At 43.4% G+C, this 25,339-nt stretch overlaps 1 protein-coding gene and 1 non-coding gene across 2 annotated transcripts; both read left to right on the top strand.

Moving 5' to 3' along the window:
• Positions 1 to 57: 57 nt before the first annotated feature.
• Positions 58 to 23,506, top strand: SNX5 (sorting nexin 5). The gene is made up of 13 exons (XM_060079502.1): positions 58 to 225; positions 10,040 to 10,144; positions 11,256 to 11,366; positions 12,423 to 12,544; positions 13,606 to 13,729; positions 14,406 to 14,501; positions 15,715 to 15,820; positions 15,903 to 15,978; positions 17,242 to 17,281; positions 17,371 to 17,457; positions 18,695 to 18,854; positions 21,385 to 21,470; positions 22,718 to 23,506. The coding sequence occupies exons 1-13, from the start codon at positions 175 to 177 to the stop codon at positions 22,766 to 22,768; spliced, it is 1,215 nt and encodes a 404-aa protein (XP_059935485.1). The 5' UTR covers positions 58 to 174; the 3' UTR covers positions 22,769 to 23,506.
• Positions 5,249 to 5,485, top strand: LOC132477177 (small nucleolar RNA SNORD17). The gene has a single exon (XR_009530202.1). It is a non-coding gene; the product is annotated as a small nucleolar RNA SNORD17 (small nucleolar RNA).
• Positions 23,507 to 25,339: the final 1,833 nt, after the last annotated feature.

Here is a 25,339-nt window from a genome sequence, read left to right as displayed (position 1 = left end):
TTCCCGGGGCTGCTGGGACGGTGGAGGAGTCGCGAGGCCTCCCGCCGCCGTCGGGCAGAGAGGCTGGCGGAGGCGGGGCTGCGGCCGCCCCCGAGACGAGCCCTGGCGGCGGCGGCGGCCCAGCCTCTTCTCTCCTCGCACAGCCAGGCGGCCACGCTCGAGGCCCGCGTCGCCATGGCCGCGGTTCCCGAGTTGCTGCAGCAGCAGGAGGAGGACCGCAGCAAGGTGAGGCCCTGGCCGCCCTCGGCCCCCGGGCCGGGAGGCCCTGGCGGTCACCCAGACCCCACGCCCCTTGCCCTGGTTCCCGGGAGGGGCTCGCGGGGCAGGGGCCGGAGACGCTGGAGCGCGCGCTCGGCGTGGAAAGTTGCTAAAACTTCTCTGGGGAGACAGCGCGGTGCACGCGAGACCCGTTTTGCAGCAAACGACGGAGCTCGAAACCGCGCCGCAGCCCCTCCAAAATACTGGGGAAATTCAGTCGAGTCAGGTATCGGGAGTGTGTCTCTTGCGACTTCATAAGCGCTCAGTGCGCCTCTCTGGGAGGGAGTTCAGTCATTTTTAGGAGGTGCTCAAATAGTTGAACTTAATTTTCGCTCTTAAGATTTGCGTGTTGATGTAAGGTACCCCCATGCCGCTTGGATCTTGAGGTCTAAAAGGTGACTAATGCAGTCAATTTATGTCACCATAGCCAATTGAAGATTGAGGCAAGCCTCTACTTTGATTGGTCCTTTACTTATAAGTTAGTTTGAAATATACAGGGGTTGGTATGAGCCGCAACGTTTTGTGCAGAATCGTCAACAGAAACGTTTTTCTAACAGAAAATGAAAAAAAACTAATCCAGGAATTCGAGGCGCTCTGACATTTAAGTAACCGTGGAAGGCATCTCTTTAGAAATCAAAGGCATTTTTGATCCACAGCTCTTTGGAGAGACCTTTTCATCTAGTGGTGCCAAAGCTCGCAGAAGGCTGCCGGATTCTTCAGCAAGGGGGTCACTGCTGTATTAGTTACTGAAATGAAGCGTGAGGATAGGGTCTTGGTTGGGGTATTTTTATTTCTTTCAAAGTGGAAAGAAGTAATTTTTCCCCCCTCCCTAAAGCCGGAAGTGGGAACTTGAGAACCATTTTTTCTAGAACATTCCAAAGGTAGTTTTCTCTCTAGAAGTTTAGATGGCTGAATAGAAATTTGGGTAGATGGATTCCCCCCCCCATCCTCCACCTTCCATCTTCTTTCTTGGTCCAGAATTTATTTTAGACAGCTCTTTACAACTTCAATCGACCTTCCTATTTGTTAGTATAGTATACCTGTGGTTGGTTTTTAAAATAACTTCCCCACCATTCTGATTCTCGAGCAGAAGAGGATTCTGAAGGCTGTTTCCTGCCTCCTGGTTTTAGTGACTACAGGAAAGGATTTTATAGAATTATCTTCCTGCTTTTCTTTTAATTGCAGAAATAAGGAAATAATAAACTTAATAAAATATTACTCTAACACGTGGTTTCATTTTTCTTCCTGGTGTCCGATACTAGTCCTGGGATGTGGATCAAGTCTAGATGATTTTTACTGTTCACCAAAGGGGAGTTTGGGACAAGAGTGAAATAACAGGAGGGCAAATCTTGGGCAAACTGTTCTCTTGCTGTAATTTAGCTTTGTTAGTTAACTGAAATATTTTTACGTTTTTGCTGAAAATGTAAGTTTAAACTTTCTGATTGCCTTGGAATTTCCATGAGGATAGGGGTTCTTGAGGTTTAGACCTGCTAATAAGGCAAGGAACATAATTAATTCTTGAGGATTTTGAGTGCTCCTGCAGAACTTTTGGCTACTTTAGCAAAACAGGAGTACTGTTTTGTACAGGAGCCTATATCCGGTAGCCTGGCACTTGCATTTAGTGGTATCCTTTTGAGCTGAAGGTGTTGATTTGTCTCCTTTCCCAGAAAGCAGTTGTATGATTAGTTTGTTCTTTAACTAGTCCTCTACTGATGGGCAAGATGGTGTTCTGGTCTTTAAATTTAGAAAAGTAAGGATTTGCTGAGTCGAGCCCCTGAGAAATTTAACTGAACCTTTAACACCATTAGGCCGCATCTTCATGATAAAGAAACTGGTGTAGTGCAGCCCCCGCCCCACCTCCCTCACTGGCTGCATCAACATTCTAAGGTGTCTGGAGTTTTTAATGGTTGGGGGGAGAAATAGAGATTATGCAGAACCTTGTTCCCATAAGGTATTTACCCAGGCTTCCTGTTTGCCAAGAGGTCCTTTAAACAGCGGGCATCACGTTTAGGCTCCCACTCACAGACTCAGTGTATGTCTATTGTGATGAGTCTTGGTCCCGTTAGTCTTGCCAACCTACGGCAAATGGAGTGCGAGTCCTGATTGTCTCCTGGGATTTTTATTATTCTTAACTTGTTAGTGGACTGAAGCAAATGATCACACAGGAGAAGCTTTGTAGGGGCCCTCCCCAGCCTAGCGCTGTTACTTTCACTAGTTGGTTACATGGGCTTTGGGTGGACGGTGTTTCCTTCCCAGAGCCAGTCATTAACGTTTTACCTTTATGCTGTTGCTCTTGTTTGCAGATTGTTAACTGGTGTGGAAGTTGTCTCTAGGGACACCACTCTCCACCAGCTTAGATGAAGAGTGTTAAAATTTATGTTAGTATAGGAACAGTCCTGAATTTTCACCAATACTGTAGCAAGTCCAGAGTAACTGATTCTTGTGGAGTTAAGTTTTCTACTATGTTTATGGCTTGACTTCTTAAATTCGGGAAGTGTGGCTTCTCAGAGCTGCCCAAGCCTTAGTTCTGGATCAGTAACTTGCAGGCAGTGTCTTAAGATCCCCATTTGTGAATACTACTATAGCAGGTCATGATCTGCCTACTTTTTTTTTTTTTTTTTTTTTTTGGCTGTAGGAAGAAATGGCCTAGGGCGACTATGAGTATTTTCTGGATTCTGAGATCCAAATTCTCAATTGGTATGAGACCTAGTAAGTGACTAACATCTAATGTAGAGCTTCAGTTTAAACCAGGGTTTCTTAACCTGAGCACTACCGATTGACATTTTGGGCTTGATAATTTTTTGTTGTGGGGAATTGTCCTTCCTGCACATTGTAGCAGTATTCCTGGCCTTTATTGGGTGACTGTAGCTCCCTTCCCTTCATCAGTGACAGTCAAAAATAAATGTAGACACTGTCAAATGTCCCTTGGTTGAGAAGCACCAGTTTAAACTTTCTAAAATGGTGTGATATGGGTGGGTCAGATTGTGTTAGAGGCTAATCTTTAGTGTGCCAGTCTGTTTCAAGTTTTTTTCAGATGCTTGATAAATTCTAAGGAAATAACAGGCCGTTTAAAACATCAGCATCGTTAACTATCTTTGGTAGAATTAGCCTTCCCCCCGGTATTGAGGAGCCTTACCAAAAAATGGTAAAGGGTTCGGGGCAGTTGAGAGTTACACTCTGCTGTGTTTACCATGTTGGAGTTCACTGCCCGCTTTGGACGATGGAAACCTGAGGCTCGGATGCCACATTCCTCCAAAGCATTGTGGGGCAGAATTGAAGATCACTGAGAAATGTGCTACAGGGTGGAACTTGGTTTTAAAATCCTGCTTTTTTGCTCTGTTGTCCTGATTGCTTGAGGAAATTAGGATGTACTTCTGTAGGTCAGTAGTACCACTGGCCAGTGGTGAAAGGCACATGCAGTGAAGTTAGGTTGTATTTAGAGAAACAACCTTTTAATGAACCCAGTTATTCAGAGAAGAGTATTTTTGTGCTTTATAAGTTCTGCCTTTTATTTTTGAAATAGTGAAGGGATAGTGGGACATCTTGTCTTGCATGAATAGCAAATTTGTTTTTTACAGGTTCAAATTGAGAAGTTTCTTTACATCTTTACATGAGAAACTAGCTCCCCCCCCCAAAAAAAAGATACTTCACCTCCAACACCTGTATATTTTCTGATTGGCCATTGAGTTAACTCTTAAGAAGAGAGGTTTCCCCATAAAAGGGGGATATGGAATTTCTCAACTGTTTCATACCCCAAAGGCAAACCGTAAATACACAGGGAGGAGTGAAGTTGCAGTTTGAGGTTCAGGAGAGACTGAACTTTAGTTTAGGGATTGGGTTCTTGGATTGACTCCCCGCCTTCCTTTTAGAAATTTGGTGTGACTTTTTCAGGCACTGCTATATCGTCTGGAGAGAAAAGTGTAGTTTTCTCAAAATAGTTGTTTATGTTAATCTGTGGTATGCGTTTTCTGCCAGAAGAGTTTATGGTTTGCTTGTTTTTGAGGGGCAGATCCCTAAGCCTTTGGGTCTAGTTAGTGTAAATGGTGAGGAGCACAAATGCAGATGTCGCCAGCCTTAAGGCTTTCGCCTGATCTTTAGTGAAGAGCAGTACAAAGCTTACATGTTGTGCTAGTGGGGACCAGGTACCTGGTGAGTGATGAAGGGCTGATATATTTATGTCTGAAAGAGCGGGGAAATGTGTGGTGCCTCTGACTAGCATACAAGGAATCCCACCGGGAAGCAGGCAAGCTTTTCTCTCCACGCTGCCATTTGTGTCTTTTTTTTTTTTTTTTTGCTGTACGCGGGCCTCTCACTGCTGTGGCCTCTCCCGTTGCGGAGCACAGGCTCCGGACACACAGGCTCCGCGGCCATGGCTCGCGGGCCCAGCCGCTCCGCGGCATGTGGGATCTTCCGGGATCGGGGCATGAACCCGTGTCCCCTGCATCGGCAGGCGGACTCTCAACCACTGCGCCAGCAGGGAAGCCCTGCCATTTGTGTCTTAAACTCATGACACAAGCTCAAGCTCAGCTCCGTCCACGTTGCTGAATCATCTTTGTTGGTGAAGGTAAATTTTATTCTCACATCTTTTTCTGTTTCATCTTGGGTTGATCATAAAGTAAGACTGCTTTGTAGTAAGGAGCTGTGGACTTGATAGACCAGGAACTTTTGGAAGGGAGACTTGATGAAATCTAGTAGTAGGTGAAGGGCTTTAGCTTTGAATGGAGGAAACTAGTTTTTTGTTTGTGGCAGCTGCTTCCTCTGTAGCAGTGGTATGTTGATTCCCAGTAGAATTTCTGTGCTAGGAGATGATTATAGATCATATGGTTCAACATTTCACTTTGTGAACTCCTGAAAGTAATCCAGGTATCTTGCAATTAGATGGATTGTAATTAGATGGATTTCACAATGAATTTTAGTTTAGCCAGTAATTCAACTTAATCTCTTTCTGGTTCCATGTTGGGATTCCACTGGCTCGTGGGCTTGCAGCCTTGTGAAATGATGATTCAGTTTATCCATTCGCTGAGTGTGCTGCACTGACCTTCTTCCAAGCCTGGATTTCTGTTCTAGGAACTCTGGGCTGCGTAGCCTCCAAGTGCCCTGCAGTCTGCAGTGTTCTACTGTAGACAGCTTGTGTGTTGGTGGACTACCGGTAAGAATGGTTGGTGTCAGCAGGGATGGGTCCCTGTGGGTCTCATCTCACCAAGATGAGTGGTGGAAATCTGATCACTTGCTGCAGCTCTTTATCTAGTTGTTAAGCTTGTGGCTAATTTCCATAACTATTATCTATGTTAGTAGACTGAGATCTAGAAGTCGTTGGTTCTGTTGTCCTTGAGGACTATGATACGATATTCGCAGGCCTGAATTATAGGAAGCGGGGAGCCAGTGGTGGGGGGAAGGAGATGAACACATATACCTGTAAAAGCAGCTCATGTATTGCACACAGTCAATTCAATTGTTTTTCATGCACCAGTGCCTCAGGGATAAGTGGGATAGAGCACAGACAAGTTTTGGTTACCTTCAGGGTGGGAAAAAATAGTAAGAAATAATTCAGTACCATTACAGTATTTGAGCCATGAAGAGGGGTTCGGAGAAAGATACAGTATTAGAATTTCTTACAGAGCACTTCCTTCCTGTGAGCTGAAACAGTAACAAAGTAATATATGTTTCATAAGTATGTATCATGTGAGTCAGTTTTCAGAAATTACTGCAAATCCAGTGTGTCTGCCGCAGAGCATTTTTGGATTTATTTCCTCACTAGTGAGTATTGGACTAGGCAAGGTATCCGTACCTGTTTAGCTGAAATATGGCCTGGTTGTTTCTTGCCTGTTCTGGCTCCATGCTGCTTACAGACCATTCAAAGATTATTTGTCGTATTGGCCCTCTCCCTGGTAGGGGTCTTTAGTACCTTAGCCATTGGGTGAAGGGAAAGCGAAGCAGAATCCTTAGGAGAGAAACAGTTTGAAGGAGAGGCACACTGATGTAGCATGTGCCGGTTAAGTACATTTCTGCTTCGGGACTGGAGAATGGAAAGTCTTTTCAGTGTATACATGCAGGCTTTTCTTCTAAATGCAGTAGTTTCCTTGCAACATTCAAATTAAGATGGAAATAATAGGGGCTGGCATATTCAATTTCTTGCATGTATACAAAACTGGTTAGACTTAAGTGGCTATTCAACTAGACCCCATTCTAGCAGATCAGAGTTACTGTGGAGATGATTTCTTCCCATTGTGTTTTGTCATTTGGCTATATGGCAGTAGTGTAAACTGGAGTCTGCAGCTGCCGTAACATTTTTTATACTTTATGTATCTTCTTCTGTGGGTTCTGAGTTTCTGAATCTGGCTTTCTGTGTTGTCCAGCCACAGAGGTGCTCTTCACAATCTCTGTGCCACTTAACCTTTTGAAGAGGAGGCTTTGCAATGGCGTTAAATTAAAGTCATGTACCAAAGTGAGTCATAAGTGAGATCTGGACCAAAAGTGGTCCTTAGCAGCTCAGAGCTTTGCAGATCTGTCCTGTGGCCAGTGTCAGGTGCCCCAGCTGGGAGGCTGATGAACAAGTGAGGGAATGCACAAGGATTGATTTAATTTTTCTCCTTTTCAGCTCTCTTACCAAGCCTTCAGATTTCTTAAAACAGTTAAAATTTTGTTTTCTAAATGAAGCAATGCTTGTTTACCCCCTTTTCTTCTCACAAAGATCACTGTAATCCTTACTGTAAGGATTAGTCTGATAAGGAAGTATATTGGGGACTGAAACTCCATCTAAAACTTGGAGTATGTGATGTAGTGGTTTCTGTGGAACTCTACAAAAGAAAGTCTGTTTTAAAACTTAACATTGCGCATTGGAGAGTAAATGTGTTTTAAATTTGATTCTCACCAGTGGCCTAAGGGAATGGGAAAGGGAAAGCTAACGTGCCTAAGGTTAGACTCCTTTCTGAAGCCTGCCTCTCCTGCCTGCCTCTCCCTGCTGCTTTAAACAGCTGTCCCAGTCATTTTGACACCTGTGGCCCAGGTCAGACAGTGTTGGCCAGCAGGGCTAAGGCAGCACTCACTTAGTCTAGGGGGCAGAGATGGTGAGTGGGCGAAAGTGTATGGAGGCGTGTCACCCACTCGCTGTACCCTCCACCCTGTTGATTATTTAGCAAGTACTGTGCCATGGGGCTGTGGAGTGTTGGTTCTGTTGACCAAGCAGAAAAAGGAATGCTGAGCTTTTAATCACAGTTGATGCTTCCGGAGTGAGGAGAGAGTGCTGACTTAGAAGCTTTAAACATTTCACAACTTTTTGCTCCTTGGTGATTTATGGGCTTTATTATCTGGAGGGTTATCTTGCTACAATACAAGAAAGTTCCTTTGACTTGTGAATAGGGATCATTTGAGTTGGTGATGGTCTGCATACTCAGAATTTTGCCACCATCCTTTTTCAGACAATTCTTTGAGGCCCAAATGCAGACTTTTTTGTGTTATCTGTTGTGGGTTTCTTTTTTTGTTTGTTTGTTTGTTTTGTTTTCGTGGTGGGGTGGGAGTGTTTATCATGTCAGGTGGTGGGATTGTTGAGTCCCTTCTTAGGGTGGTATATTTAGGCAGAAGTGATTACTGCCGGAGAAGCTGGGCGCTTGGCATCTTGTTACAGTGCACAGTCTTTCCAAACGTCTAGTGGTTTTTGTTATTTTGTGTCCTCATCACGCTCTTACACTAAAAAACAAAATATCTTTGCTGACAAGAAGATAGTAACACAGTGAGTAACCTGCGCTGTTACTTCTGTATGGTTGGAGGTGTGGGAAAGAGGTGACATCTGATGTTCGCTGGTGAAGTCCATCGCCACTTTGGTGCTTCAATGAGCCCTGTTTACTAGATTACATTCCCCTTGGGTCTTCCAACCCTAATTCCCAAGGCAATCCTTGTGGTGTTCGTGGGCTCACTGGGCTTGGAGTGAGCTAAAATGGAATTGACAGTATGTTCAGAAATTGAGAGACTGCCGGAAACCAGAATTTGTGACCTCGTTAGGAAATGGAATCTCAGGAAACATGGCTGTTGTTGCTGAACTCAGGGAAATGCACCTTAGACACGGTCCCTGGCCCGGCCCCATCTTTCCACCAGTAACCTGACCCACTTTATTTGTGTACTTACTCTTGACGCATACAAACATGAGATCAGTGGGGTGGCCAGTATTCTCTGCAGTCAAATTTAGTGTATATTTTGAGGTCTTTTTGAAAGCTGCATTTACCCAGTGGTAAATTATCAGGAGGAAGGAAGCTTTTATCAGAAATGTGTCAGAGCTAGAGTCACAGCTGTGATAAAATGAAGTATCCCTGACCTTGAAGCTTTAGCTTTGTTTGCAGAGATTTCATAAAGGGACATGTGAAAATTAAGCCAAACAAGCAAATATTTCATAGGAGTCATCAAGAATCCACTTGGAAGATGTATTTAGGTTGACATGTCAGGAACCGTTAAGTATATTGTGACCTTAAAATACTTGATGTTAAAAATCAAGTTCTGGTGGCAAGACCGTGAGCCTTAGTTCTTAGAGGAAAGCCATTGTTCTAGGGCTCACTCTGGTTTTTGCAATTAAAATTTTTTTCTTGGTCACAGTGCTGAAGGAAAAAGGGAAGTACTGACAGTTTCTGAGATACTACAAAGGAGAGAGAAGTAATCCATGTGTTCTTAGAGAATATGTTTCATCTTTTCATACCTAATAGAACCAGTTTTTCTATTTTCAGAAGTTCATCAGTCTTTGGTCTTCTTATTTTGAAGAAAGGAATTCAAAGGGAAATTTAGAGGGAAATACTCAGGATTCCCTGTTCTCTCATCCTCTTAACTCCAGTCTTCACTTGGCATTTCCTGTGTTAATAGTCTAGAGGGTTCTGGCAACTTTAGCACTAGCTTACAATTGGGGGCTGGGGGAAGGATGAGATGTTTAATCCCTGCAATCTCTTATTTGTGTCAGGCCTTCAGATCCACTGTCAGCTTGTCTGTCTTAAGAATGAAAGAATTTATCATATTTTAGATTCAGTAGGAAAGCTTTTTTTTAAGGAAGACCATTTTTACCACTTTTTCCTAACAGTCCATTTCTTCCAAGAATTCTTTTTAAACAGGCAAAACTGGAGTTGGATATTATTTTCCTCTGAGTTTCCAACTCACAAAAATCATTTACTTTTGTTTCCAGGGCAGTGCTCACACTTCTCCCTTATATGTAATTGCAGTGGAATTCTGATAATTAAGGCCTTTGTTGGTTTTTACAATTCACTTCTTGTGTCTAGATTTCTCATCTCCTTGACAGTCCCTGAATATCAATAGGTCCACTCTTGAGTGGATTTTTATCTCTCCACGCAAGATCCCATACCACCTGACTGTTCTCTGTACTTCCAAATTTTCCCAGCCTCTAACTTTCAGATAGTCTGTTAATGCCTCTTGAATGTTCTTGTAATTTGGGCATTTATGTAAGAAGTTCAGGATTTCATTCTATCCAGTTGAAGCCTTCTTATTCTTAGTACAGTTCTTCAAGTATTTGGTTAAATGTATTTTTCATGTACACATAAAGTATGTAACATACATGATATTAGAATTATATAGTTGCTTTGTTTAGATTACAGGAATTCACTGGACCCACCCATGCATTTAAGAGCAGGTTTTCCCACAGTTTCAAATACTATCTCAACTGACTTTGTTCTAAATAGAACAATAGAAGTCTTGTATAGACTGCTTTTTAATTACTAGCTCCCCATTTTTGGAAGGATACTTTTTAGGACTAAAATGAACTTGAGACTAATAGCCAAAAAATGTATTTCAGCTAAGATCTGTATCAGTGGACCTGAATGTTGATCCCTCGCTTCAGATTGACATACCTGATGCACTCAGTGAGAGGGATAAAGTCAAATTTACAGTGCACACCAAGGTAAGTGACAGAATGACTTCAGTAATAAAAACAGTGCCAGGTTGCAGCCTTGGTATTCACATTGGGTGTGAGAAGAGACCTAGTGACCTGAGTGCAGTGTGGCACTCCTGCTAAGTGAGGCCCCTCCCTCCGCTTGCTCCTAGTAAGCGTCAGATGAGTGCTGTTCTTACAGCATCGTCTACTGTGGTGGAGCCCTGGGGCTGTGGGCTTTGCTGGTGTTTAGTGTGGCTTGTGCTCTGCTGCGTGGGGAAGCAAGCCAGGCAGAGCGACAGAGCTGGAGCCACCTGCCACAGAACTCCACCTTTGTTTTTAATTTGCACGCGTGGGAAGTGCTTGCTTTTCCCATATTTACTAAGTTCTTGGCTGTCACCCCACCTATTATGATTCAGAAGAGGTTTTTTTCTTCCAGATATTTAAAAAAATTTACTTTGAAGTATAACCGATTTATAATGTTGTGTTAATTTTTCTCCAGATTTTTAATTTGACAAAAGCAATATGCCAATCTGTGAAAAATATAGAAAGTTTAATTTCTTGGGATCTTTTCAGGAACATTTTTAGTCTCCTTTCCACTTCCATACTAGTTAAAATGTATTGAGTGCTTGTCTTATGCCAGGCACTTTTGTAAAGGGTTTACATGGGCTTAATTTTCTCTTTCTAACAATCTTATGGTATTCTGTTATCCCCATCTTACAGGTGAGGAACTGAGGTACAGGTTTAAATGAAGTAAATGGCTGAGGCACAATTTGAGTCAGGAAGTTTGAAGCTAGAGCTCTTGGTTTATGCCATCTCCAGCATAATATTGGTAATATGTTGTCTATGAGGTCCTCGCCCATGAGGTTTTCTCTGCGTACCTTGGTGGCTTGATTAACATACCTGTCACTCAGGCAGCGTGAGGCCTACGTGATTATATCTGTCTGAGTTGACCTGAAAGGTGGAGTTGTGTGACTAGAACTCTGTAAAGAACGTGTTGAATCTTAGCTTTGTTCTTTATTGGATCTCATTAAAAAACTGGATGTTCTATTATGCAGAATTTTCCCATAGTGCACTGCATGAAACCCAAGCCACTTTATCTGAAAATAGTAGTTAACAGTCACTTCTTTTTTCTTTACAGACCACGCTGCCCACGTTTCAGAGCCCAGAGTTTTCTGTTACAAGGCAACATGAAGACTTTGTGTGGCTACATGACACTCTTATTGAAACTACAGACTATGCTGGGCTTATTGTAAGTATATTTTGGATAATCAGGTAATTACTGAAGCCAATTTCTTCTACCTTGCTGTTCATTTTGTTTTGAGAGACTTTTACCCACTTTTTTTTATAATAGATTGTGAAAATAGTCTGATTTCATTTGTCAACTAGAGTATGTGTTAACTATTACTGGTAAAATGTAAAGTATGTGAAAGTAGCGTTTTAGCTGTAAGATGAAGCATAGTCTTATATTCTGTACAGTAAAAGAGAGTAAGCAGTTTCATGGTGTAAAGTCTTGTCTACCTTTCGGTTTAGCATTTCTCGGGCATTTCCTTTCAGCCATCAAGTGGAATTGATCTTTGCTGGTGGTAGTGTGTGCTGGGTTTCTCAGGTGTGTTCTGCTGAAGGCGTAAAGGGGGCAGTTGTCTTTGTGCTCGGCCCTTGAGAGTTAACGTGTGGCTCTAGGAAGAGACTTAGCTGATTTTATTTATTTTTATTTTTTGGCTGCACTGTGCAGCTCGCAGGATCTTAGTTCCCCAACCAGGGATTGAACCCGCGCCCTTGGCAGTGAAAACACAGAGTCCTAACCGCTGGACTGCCAAGGAAGTCCCTTAGTCGATTTTAAAGGAGAGAAACATGGCTTTTCCTGCCAGGCCAGCTGAAGAATCTGGCCAAATAGTTAAACAAAATCAGTACTGAAGCTTATGTTTAAGAATGTCCACGCAAATTTAGAATCTTTTATCCTCTGGAATAAATTCCTTTATAAATCCAGAGATTATTATCTTCATCGTACTTCATTGGCTTCATTTTAGCATTGATTGTAATATATAAATTAAACTGACAGTTGAAGCAGGATAATAAACTGTCATACCTACCAACTGTCCAGTGATTAACTGAACAAATGATTGCAGTCAAAGTGAGTGCCCATTGTAGGGGACACTTCTTTTAAATGGCTGAAAGGAATAAGGTTAAGAGAAAAGTGCAAGTTGATTTTCAGGCAGCCCCACTGGGCTCCCTGCCTCCTGTGCACAGGCACTGAGTTGCACGTCTCGGGGGCGAGAACCCTCACGAGTTACTGTCTTGACTGCAGATTCCGCCCGCGCCTGCAAAGCCTGACTTCGACGGCCCTCGAGAGAAGATGCAGAAACTGGGAGAGGGTGAAGGGTCTATGACCAAAGAAGAATTTGCCAAGATGAAGCAAGAGCTGGAAGCGTAAGTGCATTTTCTTGATGGGGGCTCTACCCTTTGAGAATAAAAATGGTGATGTGTGCAGAAACGAGAATCTGACAGCTAATTTCAGTTAATTAGTTACGTGTCTATTGTCTTCTCAAGCCACATTTTGCAGAGTGTGGGTGAAGGGGCCTGGTCTTTGTACTTTAGACATTGATTCCCTGGGGACTGCTGACGTTGAGTAGATGGTGGTTCTGTTTGTAGACCATGCTTGTCATGGAGTGTTGGTCTGGCATAAAGTGAAGAACTAAACGTTTGTCTTTATATATAAGCAAGTCTTCAGGCTGTGATAATGTACAAAACTTTCTTCCCTGAAGTTTGTTTACTGGAAGTATAGTTGAAACTAGGTGGCAGTGAGTGCTGCTACAAAGAAGCATTCTAAGAATAGCCACAGCTATGGCTCTTTTAATCTGGTTGTAATTCTTCCAAAGAAAAATGGATTCTTTATTCTGTATCATCGTTGGAGGTTTGCATAGTTTCTTATGACGCCGTCCTTGCACTTCTTTCCCTTGGCTCCCTCCCTTCTTTGGGGTCCATCTCAGCGAGTCTCTTCAGCACGCTGCCACAGGCCCATTAGCCTGGTACCCCGTGGACAGCTCTGAGGATAGAGCGCTGAACACAACAGACTCAAGTTCCTACTGTTGGGAAGTTTAGAGTCATCTCTAGTGTGTAGATTGAGATGAAGCCACTTTGTAGTTTCTGATGGTTCCAGGCTTTGTCAGACTCACTGCTGTGTACATGGCTGCAAAATTAAAGGGTTTTCATGGTTTTAAAGAAGCCAGTGTTTTGTGCTTAAGTACACGTGGGTTTGGGCTTCACAGATGTACCCTATCAACTCTGGTTATATTGCTTCCCCTTTCGGTGGCTGTTCCACAGATTCCAAAACACGAACTGCCTTATTACCTAGTTGGATGCTACATTATACCAAGCTGCTTTGGGTCCAGTTGAGGTGTTCTGCATGGCTGCAGGAGCAGCGCAGTGAGGTCCCAGGGAGCAGTGTTGGGTGGTCAGCTGAGCTGAGGCCTTGTGCGCTTCTCTTCCAGTGAGTATCTCGCGGTCTTCAAGAAGACTGTTTCTTCCCATGAAGTCTTTCTTCAGCGGCTCTCCTCTCACCCTGTTCTCAGTAAAGATCGCAACTTTCACATTTTCCTGGAATATGATCAAGATGTAAGGCATTTTTATTCCATTTCCATGATCCAGTTAAAATGTACAAAGAATATACTTGATATATTTTCTGAAAAATTGACTTTCAAGGTTGAGTTTCTTATCAACACAACAGAAACCTTTCTTAGATGCTCTTCCCCTTGCTCACCTCCCCCAGGGCAATAGATCCAATGTGTAAGGCATTTTTATAAAATGTTGCATGTAAATATTTTGACCTTTTTCCCCTCAGTTAAGCTTGGGATTATTCGAAAGAATTTAAGTTGATCCACATTTGTCTTTTTCATTGAAAGGGAGACATATGCTTGCTTTTTTACAAAAATACGTTACATTTCTTGGTGTTTAATATGTATGAGGCAAGCCCTGACCTACACATTTCCTCACAGGTCTTCTAACCAGTGAATAATCAGCATAACAGAACAGTAATTCTATCAAGAATTTAAAGGCACTAAGACTTGATATTGATACCTAGATAGTTTTTCAAAATATCTCCTAAGTCACACTTTTAGAATTACAACCTGTGCTTAGATTTAGCTGTTTATTTGATATTTTAGGTCTGTTGTTAACGATGGAATTAGAGGTATCTTAAGTGTATACTTATACTAGTAAACAGTTACTTGGAATGTGTTCAGGACTTGATGGGAAATATATGTACAGTTAACTGTTTTGGATTTCTCTTTAGCTAAGTGTTAGGCGGAAAAATACCAAAGAGATGTTTGGTGGCTTTTTCAAAAGTGTGGTGAAAAGTGCTGATGAAGTCCTTTTTTCAGGAGTTAAGGTAAGTGGCCTTTAGCTGTTTGAGAAAATTCTTCTCTTTGTGTGAATAGGTGACCTTTTGTTTCTTCAGAATAGATATTTGTGAAACAAATGGTATTAGCTTCTCAAAAATGTAAATAATTTTTTTCAAATTTGGTTATTTTTATCTACTCATTGAATTTTCACTTATTTTCCGAAAATACTCCGTTCTTTCCCAGGAGAAGGGATAAGAACCTTTCCACACTTAAGTCTTCATTTTCTCCTTTTCTGTAAGGAGAGGTTACTCAGTTATTTTTTTTTTTAAATAAGCTACAAGACCAGTATTTCCTGCTATTCTCCAGAATTGCACTGTCCCCTGGTAGCCCCGGCCTCAGGTGGCAGTTGAGCACTTGACAGATGCAGTTGGCTGGTGTAATAAAGGAACTGAATTTTATGTTTTGTTTACATGCTGGATTTCAAGAACTTGATAGGAAGAAAGAACCATAAAATATGGGTTTTACCTGTTTCTTTTTGTAACATGGTTACTACAAAAGTTTTAAGCGGCCCTGCACGTGTAGCTCACATGTTTCTATTGGACAGTGCTGTTCTAGAACATCAAATAAATGTACAAGTTTCTCACTAGCCTTGTAGGTGTGGTTTATTTCTTCACTCCTCAGCGCCCCTCCCTTCTACCGTAACAGTTACTGTCTGGTGTCTGACTTTGCCACTTGAGGGCTTGAGTAGGGAGCCCAGGGTGTAGGTGCTGAGAAAGACAGGGCATTGTCAGAAATGTGGAGGCTCTGGGGCTGTCTCTGGCACAGCTGAAGGTGTGCTGTCCCCATGCATTGCGGGGGCGTTTGACATCCCTGGTCAGTGCCCGCCAGATGCCAGCGTTGCCTCCCAGTCTGGAACCGAACACATTTGTCAGGTGCAGGTATCCGAGGCGAGGGAGCCACCCACCAGGCGGAACCACTGCTCTAGCGGAATTACTGGAGGTTAGAGAGGATGCTGAGTTTTACTGGGCTGTGCTAAATGGCTCTTCAAAATGGTTCTCTGTTGACATTTCCTGCCAACATTTCACTTTTCCTAATCCCAGGTATGAAAAGTGCATTTCAAAAAAAATATTTTTATTTCCCTAGTCTTTAGAGTTTAAACTTCTTATGCATAAGCTTATTTCTTTAGTGCTTTTTTCTAATATAAAATACATATTTGTAAGAAGTTTTGCTTCTTAAACCTCTTTTTTTCCTTCCCTTTAGGAAGTAGATGACTTCTTTGAGCAAGAGAAGCATTTCCTCAGTAACTATTACGATAGGATCAAGGGTTCCTGTGCAAAGGCTGACAGAATGACCAGCGCTCATAAAAGTAAATACGTTCGCCCATTAGCCCCTTAGTCTGCTAATGTGCCAGCTCTGCTCACATAAAAGGACTATCCTTGTTCCTGCAGATGTAGCGGACGATTACATCCACACCGCAGCCTGCTTGCATAGCCTGGCTTTAGAAGAGCCCACAGTCATCAAAAAGTAAGTTTTTGTCGGAAGACATTTTCTCTAATCCCCTAATTGAAAACCGTTGGGTGGTAAAATGGGTAATGACTGCACAGGTTCAGTTCCGCTCTTGAGCCAAGCCCACCTCGGGTCGACCATAGTCTCCAGCACTCACTTGATACTATACAGCCTCTGAATGTAAATACTTGTAAGACGTTTGTAGGGGACTCAGGGCACTTCTGTACCAAAACGTGGTAGCTGTTGTCAAAGCCTTTATTTCTGTCAAACTTACTTGTGTCTGTTGTTGATTATTTTGGTTTTGGAATTGTCTTTGAGAGAAGTTTGCTTTGTGTTTGCTGGCAAATGGTGCTTGCGCTTTACTCGGTAATGCCCTGGGCTGACTTGAAGAGGTTTGGTTAAGGTGGCCATAAGGGTAAAGTAATGACCCCAGTCTGATTTTGAGCATTTTTTATATTAATTTTTCACAGTTTCTTCATTCTAGTTATTTCTGGTATGAGATGGTGTGCTTGGCCCCTTCCATATCTGTGGGTTCTGCATCTACAGCGTCAAACATTTGCAGATCGAAAATACTTGTTTTTAAATTCCAGAAAGTTCCAAAAAGCAAAACTTGAATTTGCTGTGCATCAGCAACTGTTTGCATAGCATTTACGTTGTACTTAAAACTATTTACATAGCATTTACATTTTAGGTGTGATAAGTAATCTAGAGATGATGTAACATATACAGGAGGGTGTACCTGCATTATATGCAAATACACCATATAGATAAGGGACTTGATCAACTGTTGATTTTAGTCTGTGTGCAGGGTGGGCACTGTATCCTGGAACCACCCCTCGCTGTTACTGTCAAATGACTGTTCTACTTACACCTAGGCTTGGTCTAGGGGCCGTTAGTATTTCAGACTTGAAAATGGGAGTCAGGCTGATGGCAGAACCAAGACAAACTAGTAGTGTATTTATGGCTTAGAACCTGACCTTGGCTAACACAAGTTTAACAGCGGATAAGAACTTGGGGACATAGGTTCTGCACAGCAAGGTGGCTGAGGGGCAGCAAGAGAGGCCAACGCCGGTGAGTGCGGCACTGGAAGTGTGCTCGATTTCGTCACCGTGTTCTCTGCTATATTGGGCCACTTGTGATGAAAGCATTGCTTTGATATGTTAATTCTAAAGCGCCACAGACTAGGACTCCTGAATTTGCCCATTCATGTCTTAGAGCATTGATAAGATCATATTTCATACATGATTTAAGACCGTAAGCCAAAATCATGTATATTTGCAGGTACCTGTTGAAGGCGGCTGAGCTATTTGAAAAACTTAGGGTAAGGATTTTTATGTTGGTCTTCAAGGTATGTATTTTATAATCTGTAGATTTCTGCTTAGACGATGGTGGCCTTTGATTTTTTAACAGAAAGTAGAGAGTCGAGTCTCCTCAGATGAAGACTTAAAGCTGACAGAGCTCCTCCGATACTACATGCTCAACATAGAGGCTGCTAAGGTGAGGGAGTTCTCCCAGAAGAGGTCTGATGATACAGATGTATTCTCTTTGTTAAAAATGAAAGAAGATAGGAATTTGTCAGGATTGTTCATGTAAGTGATGTCAGCCTAAATAAAGAAGTAAACTGAGGTAAGCTCGAGTTTCTTCAGGAATAGCAGAGGAGTTGCATGCAGTGTGGGAAACACTGTAGCAAGCCACAGGAGAGTCCATTGAGGGTGTGGGGTGGGATGTATTTTGGGGCAAGGGGTGCAAAGAGGAAAAAGAGTCTTTGGCAGTAAGATGGTTGGCGTGAGGGAGCTGGTCCCCAGCAGTAAGCTCATTGGCTGGTGTTCACTGGTCGGGAGGTAAGTCTGGGTCTCCTGTATATCAGGTGTTTGTGGGAAATCAGTCTCTCAGTTCTTAGGTTGTATAGTTATATTCTGAGGGTGCGGGTGTGTCTCCTCCAGTTCTGTTTTAGATTGCAATCATCTCACAGTGATGTGCCTTTTTGTTACATTGTGTCCTTAGTTTGTATTGCTTAGGAACTCAGGGGCAGTAGGGCTGGTGCTGAGTAGGCAGGTAATGGTTTGGGAGATTATATGCCGTTGGATGCAGAGATAACTGGACACATGCCAAAGGGGCTGTTTCTGAGGCAGAAAAGTCTTTGGGGTTGTGATCTTTCATTGAATTGCAGTTGTCACTGCGGCCTTTGAGTCATAAAGCATTACTTAACCAAAGCAAGATGAAGTGGTCAGCAGAATGACCTTTGGGAATGGAACATGCATTCTTCACTGTCTACACTGTCCTGAAGAAAAACGTTTAAATTATTTTTATATGAAATATACTAAACTTGGCAGCATAAAATTAGGTAGGGAAAATACCTAATGGGAAAATGTCATCAGGTAGTAGAAATTCATTCCTTCCCTCATAGTTTAATTTTAGATGACTTGTCTTGTGACATGTTTTCTTAGAGAAAAAAATCCTGTAGTTGTCACTGTTTGGTTCCTTCTCTTGATCCATATAAAGAATTCTGGAAAGGCCGTCAGCAGTGCATTAAGCAGTGCTATTACCAGCCTAATGTTGAGATTTAAAGGGGGGGGCGCGGTGCAGGAGGTGGTTGATGTCTGACATTTTAGGCAGTGCCCCAAGGTACTTGTCTGTTTTTTAGAGTACTTCAGATAGTCTTCCTGTTCTGTTCTAGAGGTTTTTCGGTATAGGTTTAACTACCATGCATCATATCTGTTGATTTTCTTCTCAGGATCTCTTATACAGACGCACTAAAGCCCTCATTGACTATGAGAATTCAAACAAGGCGCTGGATAAGGCCCGGTTAAAAAGCAAAGATGTCAAGCTGGCTGAGGCACACCAGCAGGAATGCTGCCAGAAATTTGAACAGCTTTCTGAATCTGCAAAAGAAGGTTGAGTGGGGCCACTCTTTATTTACCTTTTGCTTTTTATTAGGAAATAATCTCAAGCTTACAGAGAGAAGTTGCACGAATGGTACAGAGAACACCCATACATCCTCTGCCTTGTCACTTGCACACGTACATGTGCTCCTATTTGTGTGATTTTATAAACATATCTGGGTTGGTGGTTTTTTGTTTTTTTTTTTTTTTTTTTTTTTTAGCCATTTGAGATTAAGTTGTATCTTTCTTAGTCGTTTTATCCCTGAAAACTTGGCTGTGTTTCTCTTACATCCCTACAGTACAGTTACCAACTTTCGGTAACCTTTGATACAGTACAGAGTTGTCCCCTCCCCCACGCCTCCAGGTCCGCACTTGGTGCTGTCTGTCCTTCATTAACACAAGCCTTCCCTTCTCTCCCATATTTTTTTTTTATCATCTTCATGAGACTCATGGATTCCTGTTTTCAAAAAGTTTTAAAATTCATGACTGTACAAAGTTATTTTGGTGTTCATACTGTCCAGACTGAGCCAGTGTGAGTGCCTTTAAAGCTGGCGTGTCCTTATGACACCCCCCTATTTTTGAGGATTAGATGTTTTGTGCTAATCTTAGACCTTTTCTACTCCAGCCATGAAAATCGCCATTTCTTCCAGGAGCCCAGATTGAGTGCTACGTGTGCTCATTTCTTCTGGGGTGCCTCTGCTTCTAGACCTTTCAGCCAACAGTGGGGAAATGTCAGGATGTGTGCATACACGTATATACTCTTCAGGGATCACGAGTCTGTGATAATGACTCAATTGTATTCCATCTCCACAGGGTTGGTTCTTGCCTTCCACCATTCCAGAGTAAGGGGCTTTTAAAATATAATTTAGGACTTCCTGGTGGTCCAGTGATTAAGACCCTGTGCTTCCAATGCAGGGGGCACAGGTTCAATCCCTGGTCAGGGAACTAAGATTCTGCATGCCACGCAGCGTGGCCAGAAAAATAAAACAAAATAAAATTGGGAGATGGTGTCCCATGTCCATTGAACATGAGTGTAATAGGTAGTCTTTTCCTTAGTGGGGATCTCCCTGTCCTGAAGTTCTTAGGGGCCATGGAACATGCCAGAGCAAAAAGTAAAGACTGTGTCTTCCAGAATGTGAATGTAAATTAGAGTGGACACTTGGTTCACCCTCAGAACACCCTCCCCCTTCAGAACTCAGGTTTCCATGTGGAATCCGTATCTCATCATAAGACTGTTTCCTCAGAACTTCCCCCTCCTCTGTGGCGCTGCAGTCCCGGGATATCTGGAAGAGCTCCGCTCCTTTGTCTTGGCTTCTCTCTGTGCCGGACTCCGGTGCCCTCACTGAGGGACAGGGCTTCTCTGTACAGTCTTTGCAAATGGCCTGCAGACATACTCCCATGGCTGCCCTTTGTATTCTTTCAGAGGAACCTCCTTCTCGCTGCCCTGTAGTTTAAATAAAAATTCTAGCTTTAAAAAAAAAAAAAAAGCTAATTTAAATTTATAAGGAAAAAGAACACTTCAAAACTACTGAGTTGAAATCTTAGGTTATTATATAGGCCAGAGTTTAGTGGCTTTGAGAATTTTTTTTAAAGAGAAGCCACAAAGCTTTACAGTGGTGCCGGATTAGGCCTGTCTCTATTGCCCAAGGTTTGTCCCTTTGTTGTTTGATCGTATCCTCCTCATTCAAAATGTAAGCCTGGGTGTACACTATTTAAAAGTGCAGTACTCTGTAGAATAATGAGATAAATGGCTCCTAGCCTGTTTGTCTTAGGTTGAGGTTCTAAGGTTGTGGCTGAATTGATGGGAGCTCTTGCAGAAGCACAGGGCAGTGGGCAGGTGTCCTGGGAGACAGATGGGTCAGTCTGGAGTTCTGGTCCTGGAGGGAAGGAGAAGAGCTTATTCTGACATCTGACAAGACCAGCCTGATCTATCCGAGTTACTGTCGTTAACATCACTATACATTTTTTGAGTTTTTATTTTTTAATGTGGCTGCTTGTATTACATTTCTGTTGGATGGTGCTGTGTAGACAAGATACAGGACTCTGAGCACCAGCTTAAGCTAAGGGAGGATTTTGATCACAGGAATGATGATGAGAGCTGCAGGGTAGAGCCTGAGTTCACAAGTGTGTGGAAGGAATCAGAGGGAGTCTGATAGGACAGTGATCCTGAATTTTCATGATGGATAGACACAAAAGGTGGCATGTTTTGTAGAAATAGCCACAAAAAAGCAGTTTTCAAAGTTTAAAAATGATCCATAAAAAAGGTCATTGGTGCAAGTATGTGTGGCCCACTACCTCCCTAGCCCACCCTCCACAAGCACTGGTTCCTAGAGGGAAAGGGCAAGGCAGCTCAACTCAGAAACCTCCAGGTGTTCAGGGGCCATTCTTGGTGACTGGGGGTGTGTTCCAATGGCAGAGATAACAAAAATGTGAGAAAATGTGTGGGGTACCAAAGCTTTGGAGATCATTTTATTTGTAAGAATGGTATTGGAAGTTAAAGATGAAGATTGTTCTGTTTTACTTGGTAAACTTTGCTTTGTAGAGCTAATCAATTTCAAACGGAAGAGAGTGGCAGCATTTAGGAAGAATCTGATTGAAATGTCTGAACTGGAAATAAAGCATGCCAGGGTAAGTGTTATCTTCACACTAAGTCAACTTTGGGGGTCTTTTTCAAGTTATTTACCAATTCACTATTCCAGTGTCATCAAGCAGATGGCATTTGCTTTGTGGTTTTAATCCCCTGAGGTGTGGGTGGGAGCCACTTGTCAAGAGTATTTTTTCCACTGCAAACCAAAACTACGTATGTCTTGATGAAATACTGCTTTTTGAGAAGAGCATTCTTGGTGGCGGTTACCCAGCTTCTCTCTTGACGTCCTTGCGGGCCACACCCTGAAGGAATTTTTAAAGTAATTTGTGAGCATCCATCAGAGCATTTATAAGCTCTTCGTTATCTGGAGCTTTCATGGAAGATTTTTTTTTATACATAGTTTTCTAATTTGCTAAGCGTCTTCTGATATTAATTCCCTTTTGGTTTAAAAAGGAGAAAAACTTCCTCATAATGTCTGTAGCATAATTTAGCCCAGAAAAGATGGAGAACAGTGGTTCTCAGTGCTAGAGCATATTAGAATCCTACTGGGGAGCTCTTAGGGGTTTTTGTTTTTGTATTTTTTGTGCCCAGGCTCATTCACTCAGGGTTTCTGGGCTCTTTGGGTGGTTCCTGGGTGCAGCAGATACTGAACCTCAGGGTGCTGTGTGAGCCAGGGCAGTCAGGTTACTGTCACTATCCTTCTGTGCTGGTTAAAGCAGGAAGACTGAACGTTTGTGTGTATTTTGAACTCCTTTATTTTGACCACAACAGAGATGCTTACTCACTTGCCTCTTTAAGTCCTGCTGTATATATGACCTTTTAAATTGGAGTTTTAAAGTATCATTTATGGGTCATTTATGATAGTGTTCTGAGTATTCTAGGTTTTTTGAATTCCTTTAAAGTGAGAACTTTGTACAGTATTTCCTGCCAAGTCCTTTGTAAATATTTATCATTTGTAATCTCATTTATAATCTCACCCATAACTACTTTTTACCAACTTTTTATCCAGTCTTTCCAAGGCTTTCAAATACCACATTTAGGTTAAGTCACATGAGTGGGATTGGCATGATTGCAGTGGGAGCAAACCTGGGGTGTGGGGTGGAGGTGCTGAAGTGCTGACCAGCCCTTCTGAGGGTGAGGAAATCCCCAGCGTGAAATTGGGATGAGGGGAATTGTGGTTCAGGGGTCATTGAATGAAAAACAAGCACCTGGCCAGATGTCTTGTGACAAGTGAAGTCCGTGGGTCTGAGGTCCGTGCCTCACCAGTGCCCTGACGTCTGTCTTCTAGAACAACGTCTCCCTCCTGCAGAGCTGCATCGACTTGTTCAAGAACAACTGAACGAAGGATGTGAATGTGAAGAAAGCCCGCATCACTTGCACTCAGATCATTACCACGGAAGATTTATTACCTTTGGCTTTAGTTTAAAATTATGTGAATAAATATTTTGATTTCTAAAGATCTTAACACTTAACCATGTTGGTTCAAAAATATTTCTATTGCATGCTACTTGGACATAACTGATCTTTATGCATTTAATACCTCAGAGTGGGTAGAATCCAAGTACTGGGTTCTCCTCTAATTTGTCTTTCGTAATTAAGAAAGGGTGTGGGAATCTTGCACCTTCTGGAGTCTGTGTAAGCAGTGGTCTGGCACACACTGCCTCACTGTTCCTGTGCCCATGCCCCTACAAACCGGTTACTTTAGGGTAGGTGCCGATTATAACAGATGAGTCAGCCGCTTGTTACAGGTAAGAGACATTCCATCTCTTCATTAGGTAATTTCCCCCTTTCTTACTCTCCTGGTTCTTTAATCACTTTGAGTTGTTTGTACTATAACAAGAGCAAGAAAAATCTCATATCTTTATATACACCCTTTGCAACTCCATTTTTGTAGTTGGGAGATAAATATTTGAGGGGAGAGAAGCATCTTAAGGGTATAAGAACAAGTAATAAGGCCTAATTTAGAAGGTGGCCAGATCTACGTTAAGAAAGATGTGAACTCCCTACCTAATGGGGGGGGCGGTATGTGTGTGTTTGGACTTTTTATAAAGTGTACAATAAAATAATCCATGCTCTACTATGGAGTGTTTTTGTGGGAAACAAGGCCAGGTGCGCCCTGAGACTGCAGTTGCAGCTAAGCCTTGGGGGTGGTGAGGGCTTTGGTATCTGCCAAGCGTTGTCCCAGCCTCTGTTCTAATCTTAACAGTTTAGAAGACTGCAAACCTGTTTTTAAGGGTATATGCCATCATCGGTGTGACTGAGCCTTAAGGCGGTGCCTGCCAGGTTTATGTCTGTCTTTTGTAATTATTCGAAAGATACTTTGAGACTATGTAAAAAGTTTACCCACTGCTTTTAGCCTGTGTTTTAATCAGCTGTAACTGGTGTGAGGGTTGTAAAACTCTGGTTTTGGACACCATGGGTGACTTTTTCTGATGTTAAACTGATGCCGAAGTCTTGCCCTCCCAGCCAGTTACAGTGACTAAAATTTACTAAACAAGCCTAGACACAGTAATTCCTGCTCCCTTCACGTAAAGCATTTGGGAGGTGTGGTGCAGGAAGCGAGTGCATTTAAACAAGCTGTGCTCCAGTCTGGGTTCCTAACCATATCTCGGTTCCTGCACACCTGTCACCCCCGGATCCCCCACAGTAACACAGGCGTCGTGTGGCATTGGGGTGTGCGACTCTGCCTAGTGTGCCTGGGTCACAGCTGGTCCCAGGAGTTCTGGCTGTGGCTCACCTTGCCTCAGCCCTTGACTGGGGGCCACTTTGGACTAGGTCTGTTGCTGGATGTGGAACAGGTGGTTGGGACGCTGGGGTCCAAGTCCCAGCCCTGCTTGGTGGCTAAGGGGGCACCCTTCTGAACCAGACAGATCTGTATAGTGCAGCAGTGCTTTAAAGTAGGTGCCCCTCAAGTTAATTTTATACGAGTGGTTTCAGAGTGTGTGCGTTTACCCGCTGCACTCAAGTCTCCATGGGCCTGCCGGTCCTTCATGAAACGGCACACGGGGCTCTGGGCGGGTGAAGGTGTTTCTAGTCCCCTCCCCCTCCCCGCCCACGTCGGCCAGTGGAGGAGCCATTGCCGCCTCTGCAAACCTGGGCTGCTCCTGAGGAGCCAGGCGACCTGGCTGAGAGGGAGCCAACGCTCTGATGCAGGCAGGCAAGGCTCGGTGTGGGACTGGGTGCTGACAGCTGCGTGCCGCTTGGGGGGGGGCGGCGGAGGGTGCAGACCCCAGGGAGGGGCTCCCTTGTGCAGCGTCGGCAGGAGAGCCAAGTGGGAAACTTACAGCTGCCCAGGCACCGTCCAGGGGCACAGGTGGGCACACAGCATTCTAAAATGCTTTTCCTCAAGCCCGTGGGTGAATTGGGGCCACTTCTGAGTGGTGTGTGGGAGGCTTTTGTTGGGGTGTCTTCTGAAAGCTTCAGTGAGTGTGCTGTAGGGTTGAGGATTGCTCTGAGACCTGGTAGCTAGTGACCCTTCTGCACCACATACAGCGCATGTCAGGTACTGCCTTCGAGGTTCATCTGAGGTGATGCCTAGACCCAGCTCTGTAAGAGGTGGTTTCCATTTGGAAGTCACCTTGCACCGTCAGCTTCCACCTGTAGGGGCAGAGTCAGCCAGAGCCCACACGTGCCCTCAGCTTGTGGGACAAAGGGGCAGCCCGGTGTCTGCAGAGTTGTTTCCGATGGTCTCTTCCCAGAGCAGCAGCCCTCTCTGGGTGACCCAAGACACTCTCTGTTGCTGAGGCTGCTCCTTGCGTTCTGGGACTGGAGTCAGACAGGTGGGAGGTAATGGGTTCAGAGCTGGGCCGTGTGACAAGTCTGGAAGGAAGGCAGGGGGCACCACAGCTGGGCAGGGGCCGGTTATGAACTTGAGAGACAGCTGGGAGTTGAGCGGTGCAGGAGGAGCCTC

Source organism: Mesoplodon densirostris, chromosome 16, assembly GCF_025265405.1.
Source record: "Mesoplodon densirostris isolate mMesDen1 chromosome 16, mMesDen1 primary haplotype, whole genome shotgun sequence".
NCBI classification, from domain to species: Eukaryota; Metazoa; Chordata; class Mammalia; order Artiodactyla; family Ziphiidae; genus Mesoplodon; species Mesoplodon densirostris.
The sequence above is the reverse complement of the archived record's forward strand: the minus strand, read 5'-3'. Positions and strand labels throughout refer to the sequence as shown.